The sequence below is a fragment of the Gadus chalcogrammus genome, chromosome 17 (assembly GCF_026213295.1).
Source record: "Gadus chalcogrammus isolate NIFS_2021 chromosome 17, NIFS_Gcha_1.0, whole genome shotgun sequence".
NCBI classification, from domain to species: Eukaryota; Metazoa; Chordata; class Actinopteri; order Gadiformes; family Gadidae; genus Gadus; species Gadus chalcogrammus.
Window position 1 is genome coordinate 8,003,906 of NC_079428.1, and position 25,457 is coordinate 8,029,362.

At 45.4% G+C, this 25,457-nt stretch overlaps 1 protein-coding gene across 1 annotated transcript in view; it reads right to left on the minus strand.

The window, feature by feature from the left end:
* Nucleotides 1-22,247, minus strand: part of LOC130370323 (pyruvate carboxylase, mitochondrial-like) — a 254,949-nt gene extending 232,702 nt beyond the window's left edge. Inside the window, exons 1-7 of the mRNA XM_056576055.1 lie at nt 21,824-22,247; nt 12,295-12,434; nt 10,060-10,153; nt 8,903-8,993; nt 6,335-6,500; nt 4,152-4,297; nt 1,508-1,625 (exon numbers count right to left, since the gene is read on the minus strand). Of these exons, the coding sequence (XP_056432030.1) occupies nt 1,508-1,625; nt 4,152-4,297; nt 6,335-6,500; nt 8,903-8,993; nt 10,060-10,153; nt 12,295-12,433 (754 nt within the window). The 5' untranslated portion in view covers nt 12,434; nt 21,824-22,247. The remainder of the gene's footprint in view (nt 1-1,507; nt 1,626-4,151; nt 4,298-6,334; nt 6,501-8,902; nt 8,994-10,059; nt 10,154-12,294; nt 12,435-21,823) is intronic.
* Between the last annotated feature and the right edge of the window lie 3,210 nt (nt 22,248-25,457).

Below are 25,457 nucleotides of genomic sequence, written 5' to 3' on the forward strand. Positions count from 1 at the left end.
CTCCAAATCCCTCTGTGGAGGCTAATTAATCAAAGTCACTACATAAAACACACCCACACCACAAAAGGTCAGAGAACACATTATAAAGAAGATTTGCACAGACACACAAAACACATAAATACAAAGAAGGCAGAATACACAAATTAACATGTGCAATTGTTGATTGAATGCCCAATTCAATCAACACAATAATTTAAAACACAATAATGACACACACACACACACACCCTTTTCTTGAACGAAATATTGTTAATTGGTAATTTTCAAGACCATTTGCAATAAAAGCCCAATATCTGCTAGTACACCATTTCATAGAGAAAATCACTTCTAATATTAAGAATATCAAGAAATTGGGATGTCAGATATTTTGCAAGAAAGTGAATTATGTATTCATTCTGGAACGACTATTAGCCCTGATTAACCAATCACCTTCACCTGTGGCTGTCGCAGCGCAACTCACTCTAATGCTGTTGCCCTTTTTTCAAGGTCTTTTAACAATCAGCCATGTAACAAGTAAAAGGACAAACAAAAACAGCTCCAACTATTCACATCAGTGTATGCAGATTCTGCGATATCAATCAAGTCAGCAAAAAATCTGATTGCTTCCACCCTCAGCCTTACATAGCCTAGTGAGGACGAGTGTATGCTGCGTCCTTCCTCCAAAATAGCCCTCGGACTGAGGGGATTCAATTATAATGGAGTTTGACTTTTTAATCAAAGTGTAAAATAGTGTAGCAAATGGCAGTTTGTGGATGAGTGGGATTATGAAAAGCGGGCGTGCATCCTTTAGTGCAGCCATGTCTTTGAGAAGTTAGTGTTTGAGGTTGTTTCCCAGCTCGATAACTCAAGGCAGGCCTTCACTATTTTGGAGAAAGTTGATGCACTGTTGTCACGTTTTTAAAGGCAACCTGTATTGACATGCCGCAGGGAGAGTAAACACTGGCATGGAGCATCGACTGCTACCGAGATAAATGATCAATACATTTAACATATAGCGATAAACAAGTCTATGAATGTAGTTTACCACTATGGATGCAATAAGAGTACCGTGTGTTGAGAAACATAAATAGGCTGTAATCTCCACCATGCAGTGTCTGTGGTCACTATGACGAAAATACCTGATTGTGAACTACAGCCGTCCAATATTGACAAAAGCAACAAAGATAATCCCTTAAACCAAACGGAGGTCGTGTTCTTTGTGTACAGTGACAGTCCCGTGAAGATCTGTTTTTCTATTGCTTTATTAACGTGGGAGAAAATAGCAATCGTGTTTATAAAAAACCTTGATGTAAATAAGCACGCATGTAACACATCCACCACCACCCACACCACTGTCATCATCATCATCACCAACACCATCATCCTCATCACAAACATTACCATCATCATCGTTACCATCATCACCACATTCATCATCCCATCCACCAACATCGTCGCGATCCCCGCCACCGCCACAGCGCTCCCCCTCCCGCCCCCGCCTCGGTCTCCATGGCGACAGCCTACTCACCGAGGATCTGCACTTCGATGTGCCGCGGCTTCTCGATGAACTTCTCCACGAACAGGGCGCCGTTGCCGAAGGCGGCTAGCGCCTCCGAGTAGGCCCTCTGGTAGTTCTCCTCCAGCTCCTGAGGTTCACCGGAGCAACAACCATCCAGTTACACTCCACTCAACAAACAACAACGTCTTACGGTATGAGACTCCCTTTTGCCGACGACAAACGTCCGGTACGAGGGTTCACTGAATGTCCATGAGATAGAAACAGGGTCCAGTTCAGACCGGTCCAGGTGAAACGTTCCAGAAGGCTGAAATAAGTGACCAGGTCGAGTAGGCCGACAAAATGCTAGGTTTTGACCCGTGCGGATTAGTCCTAACAAATCGAACGAGACGGGATCACTGAACGCCTTTTAATGAGCTCAGGGCCTGAGCAATACCTGTAGTAGGATATCCATCCAAGGTAATCTTAAGCCAGACTGATCGTTTTCCTCAAGCCTATTGAGGGGCTGTCTTCTAAATTCTAGACTGATGGTTGAAGGATTTTCGATTTAGAGGATCTACCTACTATTTGTAAACTGTATTTGCAACCTATTTGAAAAACGTATCTTCCCTTGTTCACTCAATGAACCTTGCATGTGTACCATATTCACATAGACCTCTTTTTCACCGGTTATATATACACTTGACGGTTGTCTGTACAGTGTAGGACGGATCACTTCCTTAATGAAGCCTATAAGATAGGGCTGAAGGATTTGGGGAAATAATCTAATTGCGATTATTTTGATCATATTGCGATTGTGATTTAATGTGCGATTTTTATAATTTATTAAGTTCCTTATGTTGTGTATTGTTCACAAAAAAATAATAAATCATTCTTAAGTATGACCAACACAACATTGGAAGCAGTCAACATAAAAACTGCTCTTTCCTTTAGGCCAGGCCGATGTTTTGTGAGAAATTTATACTATAAACTTCTTTATTTAACTACTGAATTGTAAAATAAAAAGTCAGTAACAAATCACTTTTTTTTTTCTTTTCTATTTTTAATCACAGCCTTTGCATAACGCGTTCTATTACGTCGCAATCTCGATTGAATTAGATTAATCGTTCAGCCCTACTATAAGACGTTCCACCGTGGCATCGTCTTTGGTGGTCCAACAGACCCCCCTTCTCTCATCAAGCGCTGCGAGAGAGCCAGACTACCTTGTGACCGTGTCATCTCCCCTCAGTGACCCCACCGCAATCTGGAGAGCGGGGATCATCTGTGGAGGGAATGACCCAGGGCGGCGTCTATCAGCCTGGGATTGAGAGAGGCTAAAGACAGGGCCGAGGTAACCAGCTGGGGTACGAGTTATCGGGGGATCTACCTCTCCTCTCCTAACCCCCCACCCCCAACTGCAAAGCTTCACATGATTGGCAGTTTGTCGATGGTCGATGGTAGAGCTAGGATCTGAGTAATTAACGACGTGGGAAGACGGTTGGCGAAAATAGTAGAATAGTTTATGAAATTAACTCTTGATTTGTTCAACGACCGAACATCATTGTTTTCTAATGAATGTCACGGTGCACGGTGACATCGACTATAATGCCGGCTGGGCGGACTAATTAGTCATATAAAGCTTCCCTCGGAGCTCCACTTGTATCCATAAAGTCGCGGGCTTGTTACGTTAACGAGCGACATCATCTACTTCCTGCCCACCAAAGAGATGACAGACTGCTCGCCCCACCTCCTCCTCCTCCTCCTCCTGATATAGCGGTTACCATACTGCCCAGGCAACCCTCTCTTGAACCATCACCTCCACCTCCTCCTCCTAATATAGCCGTGGCGAGCCTTCTTCCCCCCCCCCCCCTACGTCTCCTCCTGACCCATCACCTCCTCCTCCATCTAATAGAACAATGCCCGCCTGCTAATGCGGCTCACGCAGCCTCGCTGACGCGCGATAGACGGGGGGGAAAAAAAAGAAAGATAAGACCCCGAGAAAATGTCAACGTCTAATTGCCAGCGTCGGGTTTTAGCAACACGGCGGAAAAGGTCAAACTTTGAAATTGGTTTATCTCGTGGCACGGCGATTAAAGAGGAGAAACAGGCCCGGCCAATGACACCAGGGTTTACTGGGGTTGGGGGGGGGGGGGGGAGGACAAACAACATATTAAATTCGTATCAATATACCCGTCTCTTGCGAAATACAATAATATCCGTGCGACCGTGACTGCGTTTCTCCCTTACCCCCCCCGCCCCCCCCCCTTGCTCTTCTTCAAATCAATTTAAACAAAATGCATAATAAATGAGGGGCGGATGAAGGAGGAGAGGCGGCGGTTGTGCTTGGCTAAGCAGCTGAGGTGCAGCCGGCTGAACACAACGCAGCGAGGACAGTGACAAAGCACTGGCTCGTAGACCACGCTGGATGGCTGGCTGCCAGATCACATGAAGGGAATCACAAGGTGCGGACACCTCTGCAAAATGCAATTCCATTCATTTGTGTAACACAAAGTATCCATACACGAGTATTATATTGATTATATATAAGTTATAAACATTACGGTTCTAAATTGTACTTTACTGTATGATGTCACGTGGTATAGTGTTTTGTATAGCGCCTTAAGACACTAATGCAAACTAAAGATAAGGCCAGAGGCATAGGCTCTCTCTCACCCACCTCGTACTCTTTGACCACCCTCATGCCGCGGCCCCCCCCACCGTAGGCTGCTTTGAAGATGATGGGGAAGCCGTAGGTCTGGGCGAAGGCCTTGGCGTCCTGCAGACAGCTGAGGGGGGCGTCAGTACCCGGGACCACCGGCACACCTGGAGGGAACAGGGAGGTGGGGTGGGTAGAGAGAGAGAGAGAGAGAGAGAGAGAGGGAGGGAGGAGAGGGGAGGGTAAAGTGGTAGAGGGATGAGCAAGGTAGAGGCAGAGAGAGAGAGGGAGGGGGAGGGGGGGGGGAGAGAGAGCAAGGGGGAGGGACAGAGAGAGACAGAGAGAGAGAGAGAGAGACAGAGAGAGAGAGACAGAGAGAGAGAGGGGGGAAAAGAGAGAGAGCAAGGGGGAGGGACAGAGAGAGACAGAGACAGAGAGAGAGAGAGAGAGAGCAAGAGGGAGAGACAGAGACAGAGACAAAGAGGGGGGGGGAGACAGAGAGGGAGGGGGGAGACAGAGAGGGAGGGGGTGAAACAGAGAGAGAGGGTGGGAGAGGGAGAAAGCAAGGGGGAGAGACAGAGAGCGAGGGGGAGAGACAGAGAGAGGGTGGAGAAATAGAGGGAGTCAAAAGCAGAGGAGAGAGGGGGAGAGGGTGGATGAAAGATGGGGGAACAGAGTGTGGCATATCCAAGCATCAGCACATTTACAAACAAAAAGGTGAACTTTAAGGTTAGGGGGAAACCAAAAATAAACCAAGCTACCAAACAAACACAAAGCAACCAGATAACAAGGAGAGGGCAGACAACAAACACATCAGAGTGTTTTAAGGGGAGAGTGGGGGGGGTCGAGGGACGGAGAGTTCTGCAAACAGCCAGGGGGACAAAGAAGACTGAAACAGTGTGTTGGTACAAGACCCAGTCAAAAGGAATACGAGATGTGGGTTTGTTTTATTTGAGTTCAACTACAGCTGGGCTCCCTGTTTGACGGTAAACCTGTGTTTGTGGAAGCCCTGAGGAAAACAGAGTTGGGAAGAAGGCGCTTTACCGACGCTATGTAAAGTGCTCGGAGGCCCCCCTTGTAAAGAAATATCTAAAAAAGATATGAATTATTATTACTACCACTACCCCGAAGTGAGACGCGGCGCTCCAGCAGTTTCAGTAATAAATGGTGCAACAAAACTAAAATGGCCTATATTGATATCCATACTGAACATAATGTAAATGCCAATACGGCATTAATAAAGTTGCACTAAAAATGTATAAGAAAAGATAATACAACCAGAACATATTTAGAATAGTAATAGTCATGTTTGACTTTAGTCCTTCAAACAAAGACCAATGCCTTCATGCAGGCTACAGGACAGGGCAGACAGACCGGTACGTGGGCAGGTCTGAATCGAACCCGGGCCGCCACAAGGTGTATTGCTTATGTGGTTAGCCCTCCCCCAGGTTTCCCCCAGAGGAAACACTGGCCCGGGTTCAACTATTGACCACAATCAGGGTAATCTCCCGGCTATAAAAGGCAGTTTGTTTGTGTGGTCTTTTAGCTATCCTTGTAGTCCTTGGATCAGTGGCAGTGTTGGGATTTGATCGGGTCAATAGTAGACGATCGTCCACCCCCCCCCCCCACCCCATCCTCCGCCCCTACCACACCCCCCCACCCCCATCCTCCGCCCCTACCACACCCCCCCCCCAAACCCCTCCTCCATAAGGGTTCACCCCCATACCTAAAGGTTGCTTTCTATCAACAACTGCGTGATCTTTATTAAATCTAGCGCTCCAATCCATCTCTGGGATTCCGGCATTTGTACTTTTCCCCCCGATTTGTATTATTCTTTTTAGTTCAATTCATTAAAATGCGATAAAACTAGATGTGCTTTATTAATCGCAGACGGGGAATGAGTTGCGTCGTTTATCCGAAAGCTTTTCATTAATCACCATAAATCAGTCGTGGCGTCGATTCCCTTGCAGAGCCCTTTGTGTTGCGCTTGTTATTGCACGAAAGGCTTTGGAGAATGAGGCTGGTGTTGATGGTGCGTGAGCGAAGGCTTTGGAGAATGAGGCTGGTGTTGATGGTGCGTGAGCGAAGGCTTTGGAGAATGAGGCTGGTATTGATGGTGCGTGAGCGAAGGCTTTAGAGAATGAGGCTGGTGTTGATGGTGCGTGAGCGAAGGCTTTGGAGAATGAGGCTGGTATTGATGGTACCTGCACGGATGGCCAGGGAGCGCGCCTCCACCTTGTCCCCCATCATGCGCACCGTGTCCGGGGACGGCCCCACGAACATCACCCCCGCGTCGGCACACGCCTGGGCGAAGTCCGAGCGCTCCGACAGGAAGCCATAGCCGGGGTGGATGGCGTCCACGTTGTTTTCCTTTTGGGGGGGGGGGGGGGGGGGGAGACACAGAGACAATGTTTAGAGAGAGAGAAGCAAAAAGGTTGGTTGGAGAGAATGGGCGAGAGGAAGAGAGGGTGAACAAGAGAGGACTAGGGAGAAAAAGAACAAGGGACAAAAAAAGAGCAAGAGAGCGAGAAAAGTATTTATCCATCCATCACGAGCAAAGGAGCTCTAAGGGATAAGCAACATGGAAAATATGTCTACTGCGACATCCAATGAACTAAGCCCACCTCAAGCCCCACCGACACACACAAACACACTTAAGCCCATCAACTCAACCTGGCAGCCATTAATCAATGTGTAGCATGACTATCGATTTAAGAGAAACACACACACACACACACACACACACACACACACACACACACACACGGAGAGGCCCTCATTGTCTAAAGTGTGTCTGTGTGCGTGCATGCGTTCATCATTTGAACACATTGAGTTGAGTTCATGGGACAGGGCGTCGATGAATTGAGTCACTCGAGTCAGTAACATTTTCCCGCCCATTTCACCCGAGGTCTACAAAGCGATGACGCTCGCCCCCATCTCGCCAGAAATGCGCCGTGGGTTGTGTTGCTGCCGTGCAAGTGTATGCGTGCAAAATAACTTGGCGTCAGCAACGCAACACTCAACGGGGAGAGATAGAACAAATAAAAAGGCAAGTCACTTGCTCCCCCCCCCCCCCCCCCAGGGACACTGAAGAGTTAAGAGTGCGCTTCAAAGAAATTTCCCTGCCCAGAATCTTTTCATCGGCTAAAAGTTGCATGTGTGGTACTAGATGTGCGGGTGAGTGGGTGTGCGGGTGCGTGTTTTTGCCAAGCCACACAGAGAAGTGTCCTATCTGACAAAGAGCTCTTGGATCAAACACAAAAGAAGTCCATTTTTTGGTGTGAAAGTTAGGACAAAGTAATGCCAGATAACACCCACGTGAAAAAACTGACGCACACAAAAACAGGCATGCATTAGCCGGACAGATAGAGCCATCTCTGGACCAGCGTGTGTGCCATCTGGTTTTGGAGGCGTGGAAGGATATAATTATGGGCTGTCCCGTTGTTAAGGGAACGGTTACTGGCAGACCAGACCCCTGAGACAGCGTAACACACAGCGATGCACGCACACATTCACACGTCTGGCACGGAAGAGCCAGGTGGTCAGAGAGTGACAGAAAAGTGAAAAATGAGTCAGACAGCAGGCTAAGGCTGACACACACACACACACACACACACACACACACACACACACACACACACACACACACACACACACACACACACACACACACACACACACACACACACACACACACACACACACACACACACACAGACACACACACAGACACACACACACACACACACACACACACACACACACACACACGGGAGGGAGGAAAGGTGGTAAGGGAAGGGCAGTTAGGAGTAAGAGGGTGAGGAAGAGGATGGATGGAGGGGAGGGAGTGGTGGGAGGAAAGGAGGGAGGGATGAAGGGCAGTGGGGAAGAGGAGAGAGGAGAGAGACAGGGAGAAGATTGGGTATGACAGAGGACCGCAGTAGCAGTGAGGAGCAGAACTAAATCTATATCATTGATTACTGGTCTAGCTGGACAGCAAGAGATTGCGGGGGGGGGAGGGAGATGGAGATGAGAGGCTGGATGACAGACAAGTACATGAGAAGAGGAGAGACAAAGGTGTGCAGATGAACGATAGCCAGGCGGTAAGCCATCGACTGTTCAAATCAAAGAGGAAATGGGAAATATTATACGGATGAGTTTATTTTATTTATTTAAACTCATTGAGGGAAAAGCCCTCCTTTGCAATGATGTCGAGTGAAATACATGTGTATGATTTTAGCAGAGGAGAATTTTATGGAGGAACATGAACATGAAGGAGACCAGATCAGAGATTTGAATTATTAAACAAAATTGCATTTCCAACTGTTTAAGTGTGATAATATAATAGACGAACTTGAGTTCTCTGAACCGTCATATCTTATTTATGAAAAAAAAACATGTCCCAGGAATTGTCAATGCTATGCGTCCAAAACCCTGCTTTGATGCAATACAATACGAGACGTAGGCAGATGGAATAATTGTATTGTGGTGTCCTTTCATCAAGGTTGCAAACAACTGCGTCGTGCCAAGAAGGACGTATCCAATTGTATTTTCTAAAAGGCTTTTGATTGCCAATGTGTCAGGAAGATGGAGAGGAGGAAAATGGCCAAGGAAAGCTTTGTGGTGATGTCCAGCCGGCCATCAAACAGCCTTGATCTAGTGGGCTGTGGCTGCCTTTTTAAAGTATGGGGTCCCTTATCGACCGGCTGGTTGTTTGTCAAGGTGGTTTGCTTCTTGAAGGGGCGGGGGGGGAAGGGCGGGGGGCGGCTCACCTTGGCAACTTTGATGATGTCAGCGATGTCCAGGTAGGCGGCGACTGGAGGGAGACCCTTTCCAATCAGGTAGGCTTCATCTGCCTTCTGCCTGTGGTGAACCACAACCACAAACACAGGATGTTTAAAACAAAAAACAACATCCTAATATCCTCTGATACAGGCCGTCTTTAATAGATAAAGGGAGGGACACACTGGGCCAGTCCATTAACTCCAAGGGACAGGATAATATCGAGGCTAAGGGGAAAGGATCTGGTTTAAACCTTGATATCTGGAGTCTACCTATAGGCATCCTGGAGCAGGAGAAATGACTAAATAATACTTAAATGGGGACAAATACCATAAATGCGTTAAAGAGGAGCCCGATTTTTTGTGGATAACTGCAGAGGAGAGGTTGGTGGCCATTTTCGGCACACCAACGCCCCAAAGGCCTTCTGCTGCTGTTGATGCGCTTTAATTTTGAAAGGAGGACCGGGAGGGAAGTGGCTTCCTCTCCCAGCCACCATGTAGCTCTGATGAAAGACAGGAAACGAGACGATGAGGAGGGGAGGACAGACCGTATCTGTGGGACCCAGAGTGCCTGCAAAGTGCTTTTAAATGTCAGAACACTTTTCCGTTTTCCTCCTCCCTTTAAAAGCAAAATTAGAAACTGGTATGATGTGTGCGTGTGTGTGTGGTGGGGGGTTTGTGATGAGGTGCGAGACGCAGCTGCCACTTGTATACAGAAAAAAAATGTTTGCCTCCCTTCTTGAATGCCGTTAGAGGCAAACATAGTCCTGCTCCCCATCCGTCTTTCTTGAATACCGTCAGTAAAGTGAACACTTTAAATTGTATAAAAATGCATTTTCAGCACCTCATACATCATATTTTCTTCTATACCTAGACCTCTGATGCTTTAGCAGTTTTTTTCCTTCTTTACCAGTGTTGTGTGTTGCGTCATATCTAGAGGACCCTTGCCTTGTCATAAAATGTTAAAAATACAGGATACCAATTTCAGACTGCATATCTGATAACAAAACACTTGGATTATGACAAACTGCCCACTCTCTCCAACAAGGCCAAACTGGTTTTGGATCCAGTTGAAAATGGGTGCCCACTTTCCCTGACACTGAAGCCAAACTTACACGGATTTCCCCTGTTAGCCATCGGGTGCGTACCTGTGCATCTGGCCGGTGTCCTGCTCCGAGTAAACGGCCACGGTTCGAATTCCCAGCTCTGTGCATGCTCTGAACACACGGATGGCAATCTCCCCTGCAGAGAAGAAACAACGCAATGGGACAATTAGGTAGTGTGTGTGTGTGTGTGTGTGTGTGTGTGTGTGTGTGTGTGTGTGTGTGTGTGTGTGTGTGTGTGTGTGTGTGTGTGTGTCTTTTGACTTCATAATCATGTCCCATCGTGTCATAATTGAATGGATATTATAACCATTTGACTGCGACCCTGAACAGACTTGCACTATATGGGGTCTCATTAATATGGATGGCCTAATTACAACCTTTAGACTATTCAGGAAACTCTCTCGAGTCTCTCACCTTTCCAACATAATTTCCATTCACTGCACTGCACCATTCGCTGATCCAATACAGAGGTGTTCCCCGCCTTTTTCTGTACAGCCAAAATAATCGAATAAATGACGCTTGGGACTCGTATGGCACAGGTAACAACTGCCACAATTGAATGAATAAATTAAAAGACTTCATATTTAGAGTTATAATGAGAGTTGTGCATAGCTTTTTGATTACCAAAATGAATTTGACACAAAATGCTTCCCTCTAATTGCCATGTTTCTGAGTGCCTTTTTTTGTCAGCACAAACTCTAAAGGAGCCCGACTTCCTTCTCGCTGAGCGTACACAGTCGGATTCTTGGCTGAATGCTCCCTCTCCACGCTGCGTGTAATAACATACCCTCTACTCAACAGCACCGGCTTATTGCAACTATTGATCCTTTTTAATTTCAACCAATAAAAAACACTGCAATATTCTAAGACAACACATGGGTGGTGGGTGGATGAACGCTCCGAAGAGAGAGTAGGAGAGCAAGGAAGAGGGGAGGAAGGGGAGAGAGGGAGAGTGAAAGCGAGAGGAAAAAGTCTAGATGAAAGCCAGAGAAGGGAAGGGGAAAGGGAGAGATATAAAAAGAAAGCGAGAGTTGAAAAGGGAATGCAAGAGAGGGAACACATGCTGAAATAGATTTAAAAAATGCAAGCCGTATAGAACACACACAGAGCTAGACACACACACACACACACACACACACTTAACTAAGTGATAAATTACAAAGGAGAGGAGGGCAAGGTATCAGTGAAGGGGAAAGAACGGGTTGAACTTAAACGACTGAGAAGGAGGAGGAGCAGCAGGAGGAGGAGGAGGAGGAGGAGAGGGAGCGGGGAGGATAAAAGAGAGCCAATGAAGAATGAAAGAATTGGAAAAATGAAATTGCAAAAGGCACGAGGGAACAGAGGACACGTCAGCAGAGAGACGAGGGGCTGTGCAGGAGGAGAAGGAGGCGAGCGACCGAGCATAAAGAGAGGGCGAGATCAGGGAACGATAACAGGCAGAGCAGCCTCAAACCGGGTGTACTGGAACAGAACCCAGATGATGGACCATGACGCGTGTGCACACACAAACACACAACACACACACACACACACACCACACTTTGAGACGTGGTAATGTTGTGTGGAAACAAAGTGGGAGACTGCATTAAAGTCTGAGTCAGAAGGCAATTGCCAAGTGGAACAGTTAAGGATGCTTGCTTGCGTGCCAAATGCATGCACATATGTACACACCTATAGAAAAGACGTCCTTACAACTTTAGGCACAGATTACTATAATTGGCCCAGGAGGGAGGAAGAACTGTTTCACAACTTTAAAGGGCAGGCATTACATGGGCCCAGGGATCGAACCCTGCACCGACACATTTCCCCTCAACAGTTTACAGATATGGAGGGCCCCGAAATACTACCATAGGTATCCATAGCAACCAATCCCGAGGCTTTACCAACGGATTCTCATGATTGCCCCTCAACTTCAACATACGAAAGTAAACCGAAGAGTACGAAGAGTGTCGGTAGGGGCGGTCTGAACACCTGCACTAGTAATACCTCTCCGGGGATTACCTATAAACTACGATTACCGAGTGACGAAGTTATTCTCTGATCATATTTTATGAATTAACCTGTATGATTATTGATGGTTATATTATTACTTATTTATACCATTTAATGATATTGGTAAAATATTCCTAAATACTTGAAACCAACCTTATATTGAACATGATACTGTATCCTCTGGAGGTAATCACTATATGGCAATAAAACAATTGACCAGAAATTGCACTTCAACAGAAAACCAATGGATGCATTGATTTGTCGCTCAAGGGGGGCGGGTCTTACCTCTGTTGGCCACCATGACCTTTTTGATTGGTCGATACTCGCCACTCTTGGGGGCGGAGTGGGCGGACCGGGAGAACAGACACGCCCTCCGTACGGCCAGGAGGCCGAGGCTGCCGCGAACTGAACCGTTCCACAGCATGCTGGGGGAACAAGAAGTACAATCAGCTATGGGAGCATTACACAAGTCATCCCAAACAACATTAGTCCGTTGGGCCCTTTCATTGAGCTATGGTCCAGAGCTCAACAAGACTACCCGCGTACCAATAGACGTGAAGTAACCGTTTCGACGTGATGCTATCTAGTTCAACCGTTTCCAAAACGGATGCCGTCTCCAGTTGCTTTTAACGAATTAACCGGCGAGCCCCCTTAATTAAGCCCCAACGGCCTCCCGTCGAGGGAGTTCAGTGGGCCAATGAGCAGCCGCTGTGCCTGGTCACAGCCAATCAGGGGTGGGTCAGGCTAATCAAAGAAAACGAGCTTCATTACGAGCCATGCTGAAAGCCGGTTGCTTCAACGTCAGCGTGACCGCACTTAAAAAAAACAACTCGACAAGAGCCAGTTTAAACATAGGCCTAATGGCGCCTGCCTCCGTCTAATGGCTATTTGATCAAAATTAACTACACAGAGTGATTGTACAGAACAGGCAGTTCTTCAGTTTAATTGGGATTTCTTGGCCGTCTACTAGACAGAAGGACCTTCCTGAATATGAAATAATTCACCATATTGGACTGCAGCAGACAGGCCTCTTAGCACTTTGTCTGCGTTAAAGAGTCCTAGTGTGGCTTAGGCTTCTGCGTAAAGATCCCACATATATGTTTTTTTAGGAGTTAATGATTGCATTTGGGGGGGGGGGGTACTACTGGAATAGGGTTACATGCTTGTGTTAAAAGAGTAGCCCCGTCTGCTGTGATAGGTCAGCATGCACCCTCTGTTGCGATTGGTCAAACTTTGCGTGTGTTTCGGGCAAATTCCCACCGCCTACTGCACAGTCTGATGTCACACTGTTATGGAAGTAAAGTTTGAGGGAAAACGGGCCATTTCACGCACTTATTAAGTGTTGTTCTCGGTGGGCACGAATTCTCCCCCTGGCTTGGAACTTAGATTTTTCTTGCTCAGCAGACGTAAAGCACGTATGCATACGTCATATAACTAACTGTCTAAAGCAAAGGGAAAGTCGATAAAGCATGATATCACCCCTATAAACCTGGTTCCACCTCTACCTCTGGGCACCAAGACTAAGCCCATTGTCCAAACTCAAGGAAAGAAACAGTCGTTTGGCTATTATTAAAACCACAAAAAAACAAAAACAAGCAAATGGACTAGCCAAACCAAAACATCATTTACGCCTGCTTTTCCCCTCAGCAGCCAAACTATACGGTTTGATGGCGGTAATCCACATTCGCTAACCCTCCCGTCGGTCCGTCATTTCCCTGAAATAAAGTACCCTCTTTACTCTGCAAACACTCCCCGACTGACAGCCCCCGTGTGAACGCAGCATGGCATTAGGGCATCGGAGCGTACAGTCGGCCGTGTACGGAGACCAGAGCACTGATTCAACTCATCAACGAGATTGTAAGTACCTCGTTCACCCGGGGTGTCTGCTCGATTTACAGATTGGGGTCATTTAGTGATGTGCTTTAGAGGACTGCACTGCTTGCTTCCCACTGCCTGGGACTGGGAGATATTATTTTTACTCAACTCTGTTGACTGGCAGTGCTCTGCTGCCCCCCGGTGGTGAGAGCGAGGAGGCGCAGTGATGGGACCTTTTGAGCAGAGGTGACCTCTAATGATAAAGGCAAAATGAACACTTAGGTAAAAGGACAATGGTTTGGGGATGATACACCGGTTAATTGAACCGCTTCTGGTAAAACATAAACCACAAAAATATTGTAATGAAGTGTAAGTTCAGTTCAATTAATTGGGCTGTGAAGTGTCATATTTGAGGTCATGGAGAAAGATTTACATAAATTACATTTCGTTAGTCCACATGACTAAAGACATGTGGCATATCAATACAATACAGAATATTGGAAGAAATCTAAATCCTCTCGTATCAATTTCACAGAATAATGGATATGGGTAGATGGCAAACCAGAGGAAAAGGTCTTGGCTCCTTCTCGCTAGGAGTAAGAATAGCAGGCTTTACTATTCTGGGTGATATCATGACTGGTTGACTTTTACAACGCGCGAGTCACGAGTCAGTGAATGACTGCGGCTGGATGGTTGCCTAGTGTGACTCTGGGAGGGGCCTGGCCCCGTATCGCTGGACACGGGACAGATAGCGTTTCACACCGTCTGTAACTGATAGGGAGTGAAGGGAAGATGCAGAAAGGCAGACAAGCCTGTCTGACCTGGATAAGACTCGATAAGATGTTTTGGATGTAGCTTTATCCGTTTTCTGCTTCCATCTTATCTATCTATCCATCTTTCTATATCGTTTATGGGACGGCAATAGGATTAGAGCCGTTTACTATACCATGAGAATCTTTCATTTGCAGCATAACCTTTACCCTTCGAATTTCCCGTCAGGGCACATAAAATATCCATCGTCTCTCGTTATTGTTTGGTTGATCTGTATCTCATTCCAATGCAGTCAGACTGATAACGTGTCCTGTAAGGCAGGATTTATCAACAGGTGGGTTAGGGCTAAAACTAACCATTGTTTCCATAGTCTATTCATCTATTATTTAAATTAACCATTTAGTCTTTAAATAAATAACGAATGCTTTAACAAGTGACTAGAGCAGAGTGATGTCTAAAATGTGCTTGTTTTAGCTGACAAGAAGCCAAGACAAACAACACTACTACTATTAATCATGAACCAAACATTTGTATTGCAGCGTAAACATGAAATGTAATTTGTAAATTGAACAATTAAAGCTTAATCAATTATCAAAGTTAGATTGCATTAACTTCAATAAATAGACTCTGCATCCCTAATATGGGTCGAGACACCATCTAGGTATCACCCGATATGTCGGTTGGGGTCAAAGGGGATTCCTATAGATATTTGGTGGGTTTTTGATGAATGAATCAATCTTCTGTAGGTCTCTTTTATAAGCCAACCAACTCAAACTGCCTACTTGGAAGCGTTGAACAAGCTGCCTACTACTAACAAGCTGGTGCAGTGTGATGAGCAGGAGGGCGACCCTTCATGACATGGATATGACCGGCAGCTGCTGGTATAGTGAAAGCCATGTGTGGGGAAGCCGTTGGAGTCGGTAAAAATGGGGGCAAGCCAAGGCCAAACTAGGTCGAGAACACAGCTGTAAGGGAACTGGAGAGGTTTAGCATGTCCAGCTAGCATGCCAAGTTGCCTTTGAGATGAGATGAATATCAAGGTAAAGCTGAGTAAATGCTGACTTGACATTTTTTGTTACTGTGCTTTTAAAGGGCCAGTCCTTTTGGAGTTCGGGGATACTCCATTGACAAAACAAGGCAAGCTAAACCTCATCAATGTCACACTTAAGTGGTGTTGCCAGTTAAGGTATTTTTCATCAATATTTGCCGATGCATTCCCCTCATACAGAGTATTTTCCATTCTATTGTTGTTTTATTGTTCCAGTGCTTTCACCATGTGATTTTACTCCTGAAGCAGTATTATCCTAGTGATTTGTCTCAATATGGTCTTTGTGCGATACTGTAAACCTCTTTAGAAACAGGCAGCGTGGATTAACCTTGAAAAAAAACAAATGGACCAAAAACAAACACTAGCAGCAGAATATGTGATAGCAGGTAATACGATAGGGCTATGTAGTGTACTTTGGTCAAAGAATAGGTTTACTTTCTACTCTTTGCTGCTTTTCACCTCTACTGTACGTGCAAGAGCTCGTTCTCGTAAAAGAAAACTGTAGGACAGGAGGAGATGTGGCTTTAGTATGAGCCAAACTGCAAGAATAAAAAATGGCCGCACAGACCGATGGAATGCAAGGCATGTGGAGCCTGTTTCCAGCAGCTTCTGACTTAATTAGATCAAGAAGCTTTTGGGGTTGTGCCCATGATGACTGCTGCTAATTATAAACATAACGTTATATTACTTCCCATATTCATGTTTAATTATTGAACCTTCTTTTTATACAAAAATGAAAAGTTGACTAAATATTTGCTAGTCCTCTCCACATACCAAACTTGACTGATTGCAGCCAGTGCAGACCTAATGACATCAGCAATATTGATCAGGGTTGATATAATCTGGCCTCAGGAATGATGATTACGGTACAATCATCATCCTGTGTCTTTTGGAACACATCGGATACATCATTGATTGGCTGCCAGCTGGTCGAATCTATGACATATCTGTTCAGACGGAATCATCGCTTGATACAATATTTACAAATAATCCATGATGGAGTCAATCATTAGCCTATATCTGATTATCCAATATCTGGGTCAAACTGCCACAACAAACTATTTTTGTTGTTGTCTAAACAGCTTAAAGCAGACACATCAGCCACCTTATTGTACTGAAATGTTAATTTCAGGTTCAGTTTCTGAGACAGATTCACAACACACTCAATCAGAAACACTGATTAGTTAAACAGGTTGTATCTAATGTAGTTTATATTGTAGCAATAGCCAATAGCTTAGCAAAGGTAGTTGGGTAGTTTGCATGCTGCTGCGGGTTGAGGTCTACATAGTCTGCCTTCTTCATAAAAAAGGCACCTACCTAACGGACTGGAATTTTACCCGTGGTAGAACGCATTAAACACTTACAAAAGTTGTTGTACCAGTTTTAACTCAGATACATCTGTCTGTCGCACAAAGGAAATTAAGGTCACTTCACAGCTAGTCTCATGGGCAGACATAGCCTCTGCTGTTGCTGTGGCAATGAAGCCCAGTTCCTGCCAGGCTAGATACGGTATATGGCAGACACAGCCTTTCTGGTACCAGAACTTTGGGCCTTAAATAGAAAAGTATTTGCTTTTAAATAAATGAATAAACTGGTAAGACAGACGGGTACATTTGTCAGACGAAGTAGAAATGAATAAAGGCAGTTAGACAGACATTTTTAAAGCTCTGAAAAAACTCTTGAGATATTGTATTATTAGTGAACAAACGTGCAAACATGGCATGTGAGAACATTTCTTATGTTACCGTGAACACTAATCTATGTATTTGCCTGTCTCCCCAAAACACTAGGTGAACAGTCTTTTCTTGATGCTGAGGTGCCTGAATGTATACTCATCTTCATGACGAAGGGATTATGGCAGCGCTGTGTTTGCGTGGAGCTCTAACTGGGCAGTGGTTGACCAAGAGAGGGTTAAGCCTCCTGGACACTTGTAGTATTACACCACGGTGTGTGTGTGTGTGTGTGTGAGAATGCGGATGTATGATGCTAGATCTGGAGTTACAGAGTTACCGTCTCAAAGGGCTTAGCAGGCCATACATTTATGACACACATACAAGCAAACATTTTCAATCATCTAGTTGATTAACTAAATATAAATAGTCTCTATGGTGATGGGATACTGTCTGATTAACCGTCAGGGGAGTCCAGGCAACCAGTCATAGTCACCACAATATGCTAGGCATCGAGGCAGTTCATTCTAACTGCATCCACAAGAGGGTTTGTCTTCCAGAATATACCAATAATATAATGCTAACGTGTGTGTGGGGATATGCAAAGCTCCGTCGGAGCAGTGATATATTTTAATGTCCGCGACCGAGTAAGGGGTTAAGTGTCTTAGTATAGCCTCAGGTGAACTGTGCATTTCATACACAATGTTGTTCACTTTAATCGCTCATCAAACAATGAGGTACTAAAGAAAAAAGTGTCACAAAGTTGCTGTCGGTTGTAACCATGGAGATAACACGCCCCCGTCCTTCATTGAACTTTCAGCCCAAAATGCTTCCTTTTCTTTTTTTTTGAATTCCAGCTGAAACAGTGGGTTCACTGGCTCTCTAAGAAAAGCCACTGTGTTACATTTTTTTGCCACATGCAACTATTGACAATCCCGCACTCTCGGCCTCCAATGTTCCACACACACACCTCTTCTTCAGTAGCACTTACAGCAAGGACCTGCACACAATGCCACCGGCAACCAGAGGGACTGAACTCATGTGTACATAGAAGCATGCACTGCAAGTGTGTCTGCGCGCACACACACACACACACACACACACAAAGTCTACATCAGCCTTATCTGCATGCCGTTGCGTTGTGAATTGCAGGGGTTTCTTTCTGTTTAGCCATTAACTCAACAGGGGCCAAAGTGCTACTTTACGTTTACATATGTCCCAACATAAAAGGGCAGACTGACTACCCCTAAGTTTGGGCATGTTTGCATGAGAGAATATTTAAAGGTTTAATCGTAGTTCCTCCTCCTACTTAATTTAATTACCTGCTTTGAATGGCTGCTTTAACTTGCAGCATGGAGTTCATCCCATCATAGAGGTGAATGACCTAAACGCCATTTAAAAATAGACTCCAATAGAGGCTGTGAGATGATACTAACAAGGTGTACCTTTAAAATAGTGCTCGCCTCACTGAAGCAATTAAAAACGGAATGAGTGAAAACTCAATGAGTTGAAAGTCCATCTACAGGGATCCTTAAACTGACTTTGAACAGTAAAGCACGAAAGCACACTCAACCGACCCAACCCCCCCCCCTCCTGCCTGCCTGACCTCCACTGCAAACAACTGAAGAGCCAGTAGCTAAGGTGCCCCGAGTTAGCTGCAGCCAGTGGAAAACAAGGGAGCATTCAGCCACACTGCCTTCCTGCCCCTGGCACTGCTTCCACCTCAGAAGGCTGATGCCCCAGCAGTCCATACTCCAGGTCACTATGTGATGTGACGTCGTCACCCTTCCCTGTTTTCTACCCCAGTCCTGCTCTACACCCCTACTCAGGGGCAGCTGGCCCTGTTCCTACCCCTGGGCACCCTTCCCCTTATTCCACCCCTGCTGAGCGGCGGCTGCTGCCCCAGGTCCTAGCCCGTCCCGCTCTATTCTATTTGTTCTACTCGGCGGCTGTTGCATCATTTGCATGCCCCAAGCATGCAGATGATGCAACATGCAACATGTGTGTGAGCTTTCTTTTTTAGATGAGGAATGGTTGTGGACTTTAGTTCGAGCCGAATTCTTAATAAAAGTTTACCGTTTCTCGCAAGTACCCTGTTACGGTTTCACTTTTGGGCGCACACACACACACACACACACACACACACACACACACACACACACACACACACACACACACACACACACACACACACACACACACACACACACACACACACACACACACACACACACAGTTAATTAAAGCAAAGCTTAAAATAGGTCTGGTTTTTGAAAAGGACTCAAACGACAATATGCTTATTTTAAAAAGGGAGATGAATAAGGCCTTTAACTGACCGTTGCATCATTGAAACTATTACCTCATTCCAAATATAATCTGAACATTAGGGTGGATGTGTAAACACACTTTTGTTTCATTCTCTTCAAATAAACAAGGGCAGAAGGACAGGGATTCAGGGACATAACTTCTGGCCATGAGGTTTAGTTCAACTCACTGGGGTAAAAGCGGAGTCGTCTATCTTGTCCCTTCTAGTAGCCTTTATGACTAGTGGGAGTCACACGAGTACACAAAATGACTCACTGCTCAACAGCAACAACCACAAGACATTAAATCCTCTTTCCCATAGCACAAACTCGCCTTATAGCATACATTAACACATTGTATGCTCTGCTTGAAACAAGAAGCAATGGAAAAGGTCCAGAATGGCTTACCAACTATTCGTTTTTAATATCAGGTGTTAAATTACCTCATAACCGAAACACCACTTTTAGAGTGGATGCATTAGATGAGTGTTATTCCACCAGTTGTACGCGTAGGTATGTGGTGGTTTAGACACATTTGCAAATATAGAAACAAATCTAGAAAATTGAAAATAAATAACAAATATTGTCCAGTATATATATTGTTATGGTTCTTCACCTTGTGCACTCCATTATACGTTTTCAATTGTAATGTTTCCCATTGATATTTGGTTTTAAGAAGAATAATTTCCCTCTGGCAGGGGCCTTCTTTCATTAATATTGGTGTAAATGCATAGGGGGGGTTGTACCCCTCTATATTTAAAGTCTGCTTATGAAGTCATCCAAGAAAGGTCTTGATGACAATTTTGTGGTACACCCAAGGTTGGGGACCCCTGCATTAGATGACTGCCCCTCTAGGTTGAACCGGAGCCAGTGCATGCTTAACCTCTGATTGGCTGATACGGTCACCGGGTCATAAAGCGGTGATGCTGAATTGAAGGGGTAGGGGAGGGGAAGCCACGCCCTATGACAAAGGAAAACGCTTTGTTTAAAGGTGGTGGGGTCAGTGGGTTCATTGCTCCTTAAAGACAAGACAATACATTATATCCCACCTCTCAAGTTGTGCACATTTACAATCGGCTTATTATGCATTATTTAATTTAGAACCCTTGGATTCAAGTTGTGATATGATGGAGAAAAAAGGGAGCCACGTTTACTGTCAGCGACAGTTATGTCGACCAGGCCAATAGCAGTAGACTACTTGGATCGAGCAGCGTGGCACGTCGTAGTTGACGTGTTCTGCGTTTGATTTTCTCTGTCTTGGTGTCAGCACCCCTGTCAGCTGTGCAAACAAGAAGCCGGCATGCTTCCTGCGGCAGCGGGAGAATCCAGCTGTTCTTTGAAGCCATATGGGATGGAGCTGACCAGCCATCTTTAGACCGACTAGCCAGAGTCACTAGAAGGATAAGGTCCACTCTTAGACGCGAAAACAAACTTAACAAAAGTGATCAGGAAAATGGTGTCATATCTTGCAAACCACGATATGTGCATGACTTGGGTCCCATATTAAACCGCCATGCTAAATGGCTGTGGCTTGACTTTATCGAAACTGATCATAATGTTAACCATGTATACAAGATTAAAGTCTTGCTATGCAGGAAAGAAGCAGGTCAAAGTAGCCCATTAAATGCTGCAGCAGGTCGTTAAACGAACCAAAAACGCCTTTCGATAAGCCATGTCACAAGTTCCTACTACAATAAGTCTAGACCAGGTATGATTGCCCTTTCACATCGACACAGGAACTAAAAGGTGGTAATGTCAGGGCAGGAAGAGCTTCTGCATGCTCAGAGCTTTCGTCAACCGAGGAAACACGTGTTCACCAACACACTAGACGTCAAAACTCAGAGTGACACATCTTAAAAAAGAAAAAAAAGGTATCAACTAAACAAAGCAATGTCCTAGCAGACTTTTAGTATTAGCCACAGTAGGATGCTAACACTACTAAAGGACACATTCGCCAAAGCAACGTAGATAACAAATGTCAACACAAACAAATGCATGTACACAAACACATGCAAACACAATCATCAGCCGCACAGACATGCATGGGCTCATAATCAGCACAAACTCATTCATACATAAACTCGCATACAAATAAACACAGAATATTGACAGCTCGTCAGGTCGCCCTCGCCCTCACTGACCCCGTCCTGTCACTCATCCACTGCCTCTACGCTCGCGATACACGCTTTTGATTCACAGGTACTTACATGATGCTTTTAGGGTCAACTGTGGACAATGTCAATCCACTGGTGCTGGATACACACTCGACTGTCACAGTAGAAGGAGAGAGCTTGCTAACCCCACACACAGCAACACAAACACGCGTGCGCTCTCTCTCTCACACACACACACTGCTGGAAAGGAAGGGGAAGGGGAGGCGATCAAACACACGGATACGCGGCGCGTGCGTCCGGGATGGACGAGTGATTGCAGGACGAGACAGCGCGCGAGCTTCGCGTTCAAACGCTCGTGCGGAAGCGTACAACAGCTGTTAAACTCTGAGGCTAGTTAGGCTATTTGCTAACTATCTACCGGAGGAAGCTAACACGACTGACACCGTCCGTCAGCGTTCGGCGGATATGGACAAGTCTGCAACTGCGCCTGCCTCTTGAGTCGCGTAATCTCGCGCACTCCCTTCTACTAAGCTTTCATCCATCGGTTGGATTACGCAAGAGGGCGGCTACGCCCCCTATTTTCTCGACCAATCAGATGGAGGCGCTGCAGGATTTCCAATGAGCGGCACGATTTAAAGAGCTAGAGGAGGGATAAAAGTTGAGGTGATATGAGTTTTTTGGGCCGTGTGTAAATATGTTTATTAGGGATATTGGAATGCTGGATTTAATTTGGTAAAGTTATGGATTACAACAGCCTGTCATTAATGACAACGGCTACAACGGCTTAACTATTTAATATTCTGGAGTAGTAGAATAATGTTTTTTAGTAGTGGAGAAAAAAAGGGTTTGAGACGGGGTGCTAGAAGAGGGGAGAGAGGGGAGGGATTCCTGGGCTGGATAGTGTTCACATTGGTTTTGGTGAAAGAGAAAAAGGAGTGGGAGAGAGCTAAAGGGGTGTGAGTTACAGACTCCTGAAATGGGTCTTTGTGTCGCTCTTTCGTAGGACAGACAATAACTAACCACACAAGAAGCCCGCAAACAGATACAGGCATGGTCAATGCACACATTGACACACCTGTCCGACTTTCTATCTCCTAGTCTCTTCCTTTCCATGCATGTGCATGTACACACACAAATGCAGGCACGCATGCACAGACACACGCATACTTTTATGTTATCAGTCCAAGATTACTCAACAATGGTCGTCTTGAAACACGTTGATGAATTCAAGACAACCTGGTCAAAACATCAAAGTAAAGACAGCAAACGGTTCACATATTCATTCCCATGAGCAGGAGTAATCGGATCCCTTTAAAAGTTGCACCACAGTTTGACTTTGTTTTATTTACCTTATTTCCATAACCCCCTGGTCCTTTCCCTTGCCCTCTCTCTCTTTCTCTCTCTCTCTCGCTCTCTCTCTCTCTCTCTCTTTCTCTCTTTGTCTGTCCCCCCTTTCTGTCTATCCCTCTCTCTGCCCCCCCCTTTCTGTCCATCCCTCTCTCTCTCTCCCCCTCTCTTTCTGTCCCTCCCTGTCTGTCTTTCTCTCCCTTTCTCTCTCCGTGTCCCTCCATCCAGTGTTCTCTACTCTCTTGTAACTTAATATGCAGGCCTGTGTGTTCACGAGCACAGCACCACATAGTGTGTACATGTGTTTGTGTGTTAGCCCATAGCACCTTGTAGTGCGTGCATGTCTGTGTTTGTCATAGAAAGAAAGAAAGAAAGAAAGAAAGAAAGAAAGAAAGAAAGAAAGAAAGAAAGAAAGAAAGAAAGAAAGAAAGAAAGAAAGAAAGAAAGAAAGAAAGAAAGAAAGAAAGAAAGAAAGAAAGAAAGAAAGAAAGAGCAGGGTGTAGAGAGTGAGACTTTACCTTACAATATGTGCCTGTAGTGCTATGATCTAGATTAAGGCCGGAGAGATAAGGGTCGGAATAGTAAATAGAAATGCATGCAAGTAAATGCATTAGACTCGTGACCTATGCAAATTGCAGTTTATGCCATGTTGGTTTGTTGGGTCGATGACGACTTAATCGAAATGCATTCTAAATCCTGTTTGGGGAAATAGAACGCAGAACTCAAAATAATGAATTGAGTTTTCATGGGTTAACAAAAAAAAATGCAAAAAAAGTTTGACCAACCCAACCAACCAAGATAGCCGCTAGCTTAACAAGATATATAGTTGAACAATGGTTGGAGGTAGAGAGTGGTGACACTACAACAAGGTTGTTTCTCATGAGGAACCAGGAACTGGCAAGTGAATTGTAGTACTGTGACGCTGGCAGTAAAATAATGATCCCAAATCACAGTAGGTCTTTGTTCATACGCGTGTATTTATGTAATGAGTCAATTGTCCCAAAAGCATTGTATAACAGACATAAAAGACTGGGTTGGGAAAAAACGTGAGAAACAAAGCGGGCCAGGGGGGAGTGTGTGTGAGTTAGGTTTGGGTTAAACCAACCTCTCTTTAATTTTTCTCTCTCTCTCCCTCTCTCTCTCTTTCTCTCTGTCTCCCTCCCTCGCTCTCTCTCTGTCACTGTCTGTGTGGGTCTCTCTCTCTGTCTTTAACCCTGTTTTTCTAGCTCCTTGCTTGCTCCTCCCTGTCCTTTTGTCTGTGTGCATGTCTGCCCAGGCCCTCCCCTCCACTCCGAGACAGGCCTTGCATTCACAAACTTTAGACCCCGCCCCCTTTCATTCCTCCCCTCGCCCCTCTGGGCATTGAACAAAGCCACCAATTAAACACTGAGCATCACAGCCCTTCAATGGCCTCTATATAAAACTTGTTTAGGTTTCAAGTCAGAGCCACAAGTTATATCATGTTAACCACAACATGGAGCTGAGCCGAGGTCCCCTCATGACAATGAAGAACCACATTTAACCAAGATACGCTCCAAATGGGAACACATAACAGGGTAACAGTTTACATGTGTTTCAGCTTTGAATGCAATGCAAAACAAAAAGGTATCCATGAGAAAGTTGAGGATAGTTGAGCGAGTTAGTCGAAAAGCATAGCTTTCTCAGGCTAGGGAAAACGGGAATTTTCAGTCATGTTTATTAATAGAGAACATTATGTGTACAAATAAAACATATGGATAATGTATGCATTTATGAGTATAGATTTCAGAAAAACAGGGTTAATTAAATGTAACATGTTCCATTTATCCATTTATCCATTTGTGCATTTATACAGCCATCAATAACAATTACAAACTTCACAAATGGCTTAACAAGTCCCAGAGGACTTGGAGAAACTGCCCCAAACATGCATTAAGGATTAAGGAACAGGTATAGGAGTAATAGGCAGCTAATGGGAATCGACCCCAGCACCTTTTGTCTGTGAGCCGTACCCCCTGGAAGCCAGTGGCCGGCCGACCCTGCCCCAGCCCTCATAAAAGCAGGTGACATGTGACAGGTGAGGGGATGACGTCGTGTGTAAAGTACAAGGCCGTGAAGTGGACCTGAGGGCCGGGAATCGGCCCCTGCAGCCGTCCCATAGAGTCCGGAGCAGGCAGAGCATGGCTGGTGCCCCGCGGTCCCCTAGTGCTGCCGGTCATGTTGGACTGTGGAACGCATGGACAGCAAGGTGTTTGGCCTGCCTCACACTGTGCTGGGACGGCTGGGTTTCACAATGGGCAAACAGTTTGCGTACGTAGACTCATGTACGCACGCAGCTCCAAGTTTGTGCGTTTGAGCATGAATTTGCGTGTGAGTTTGTGTGTGAGTAAGTCCGTGCGGA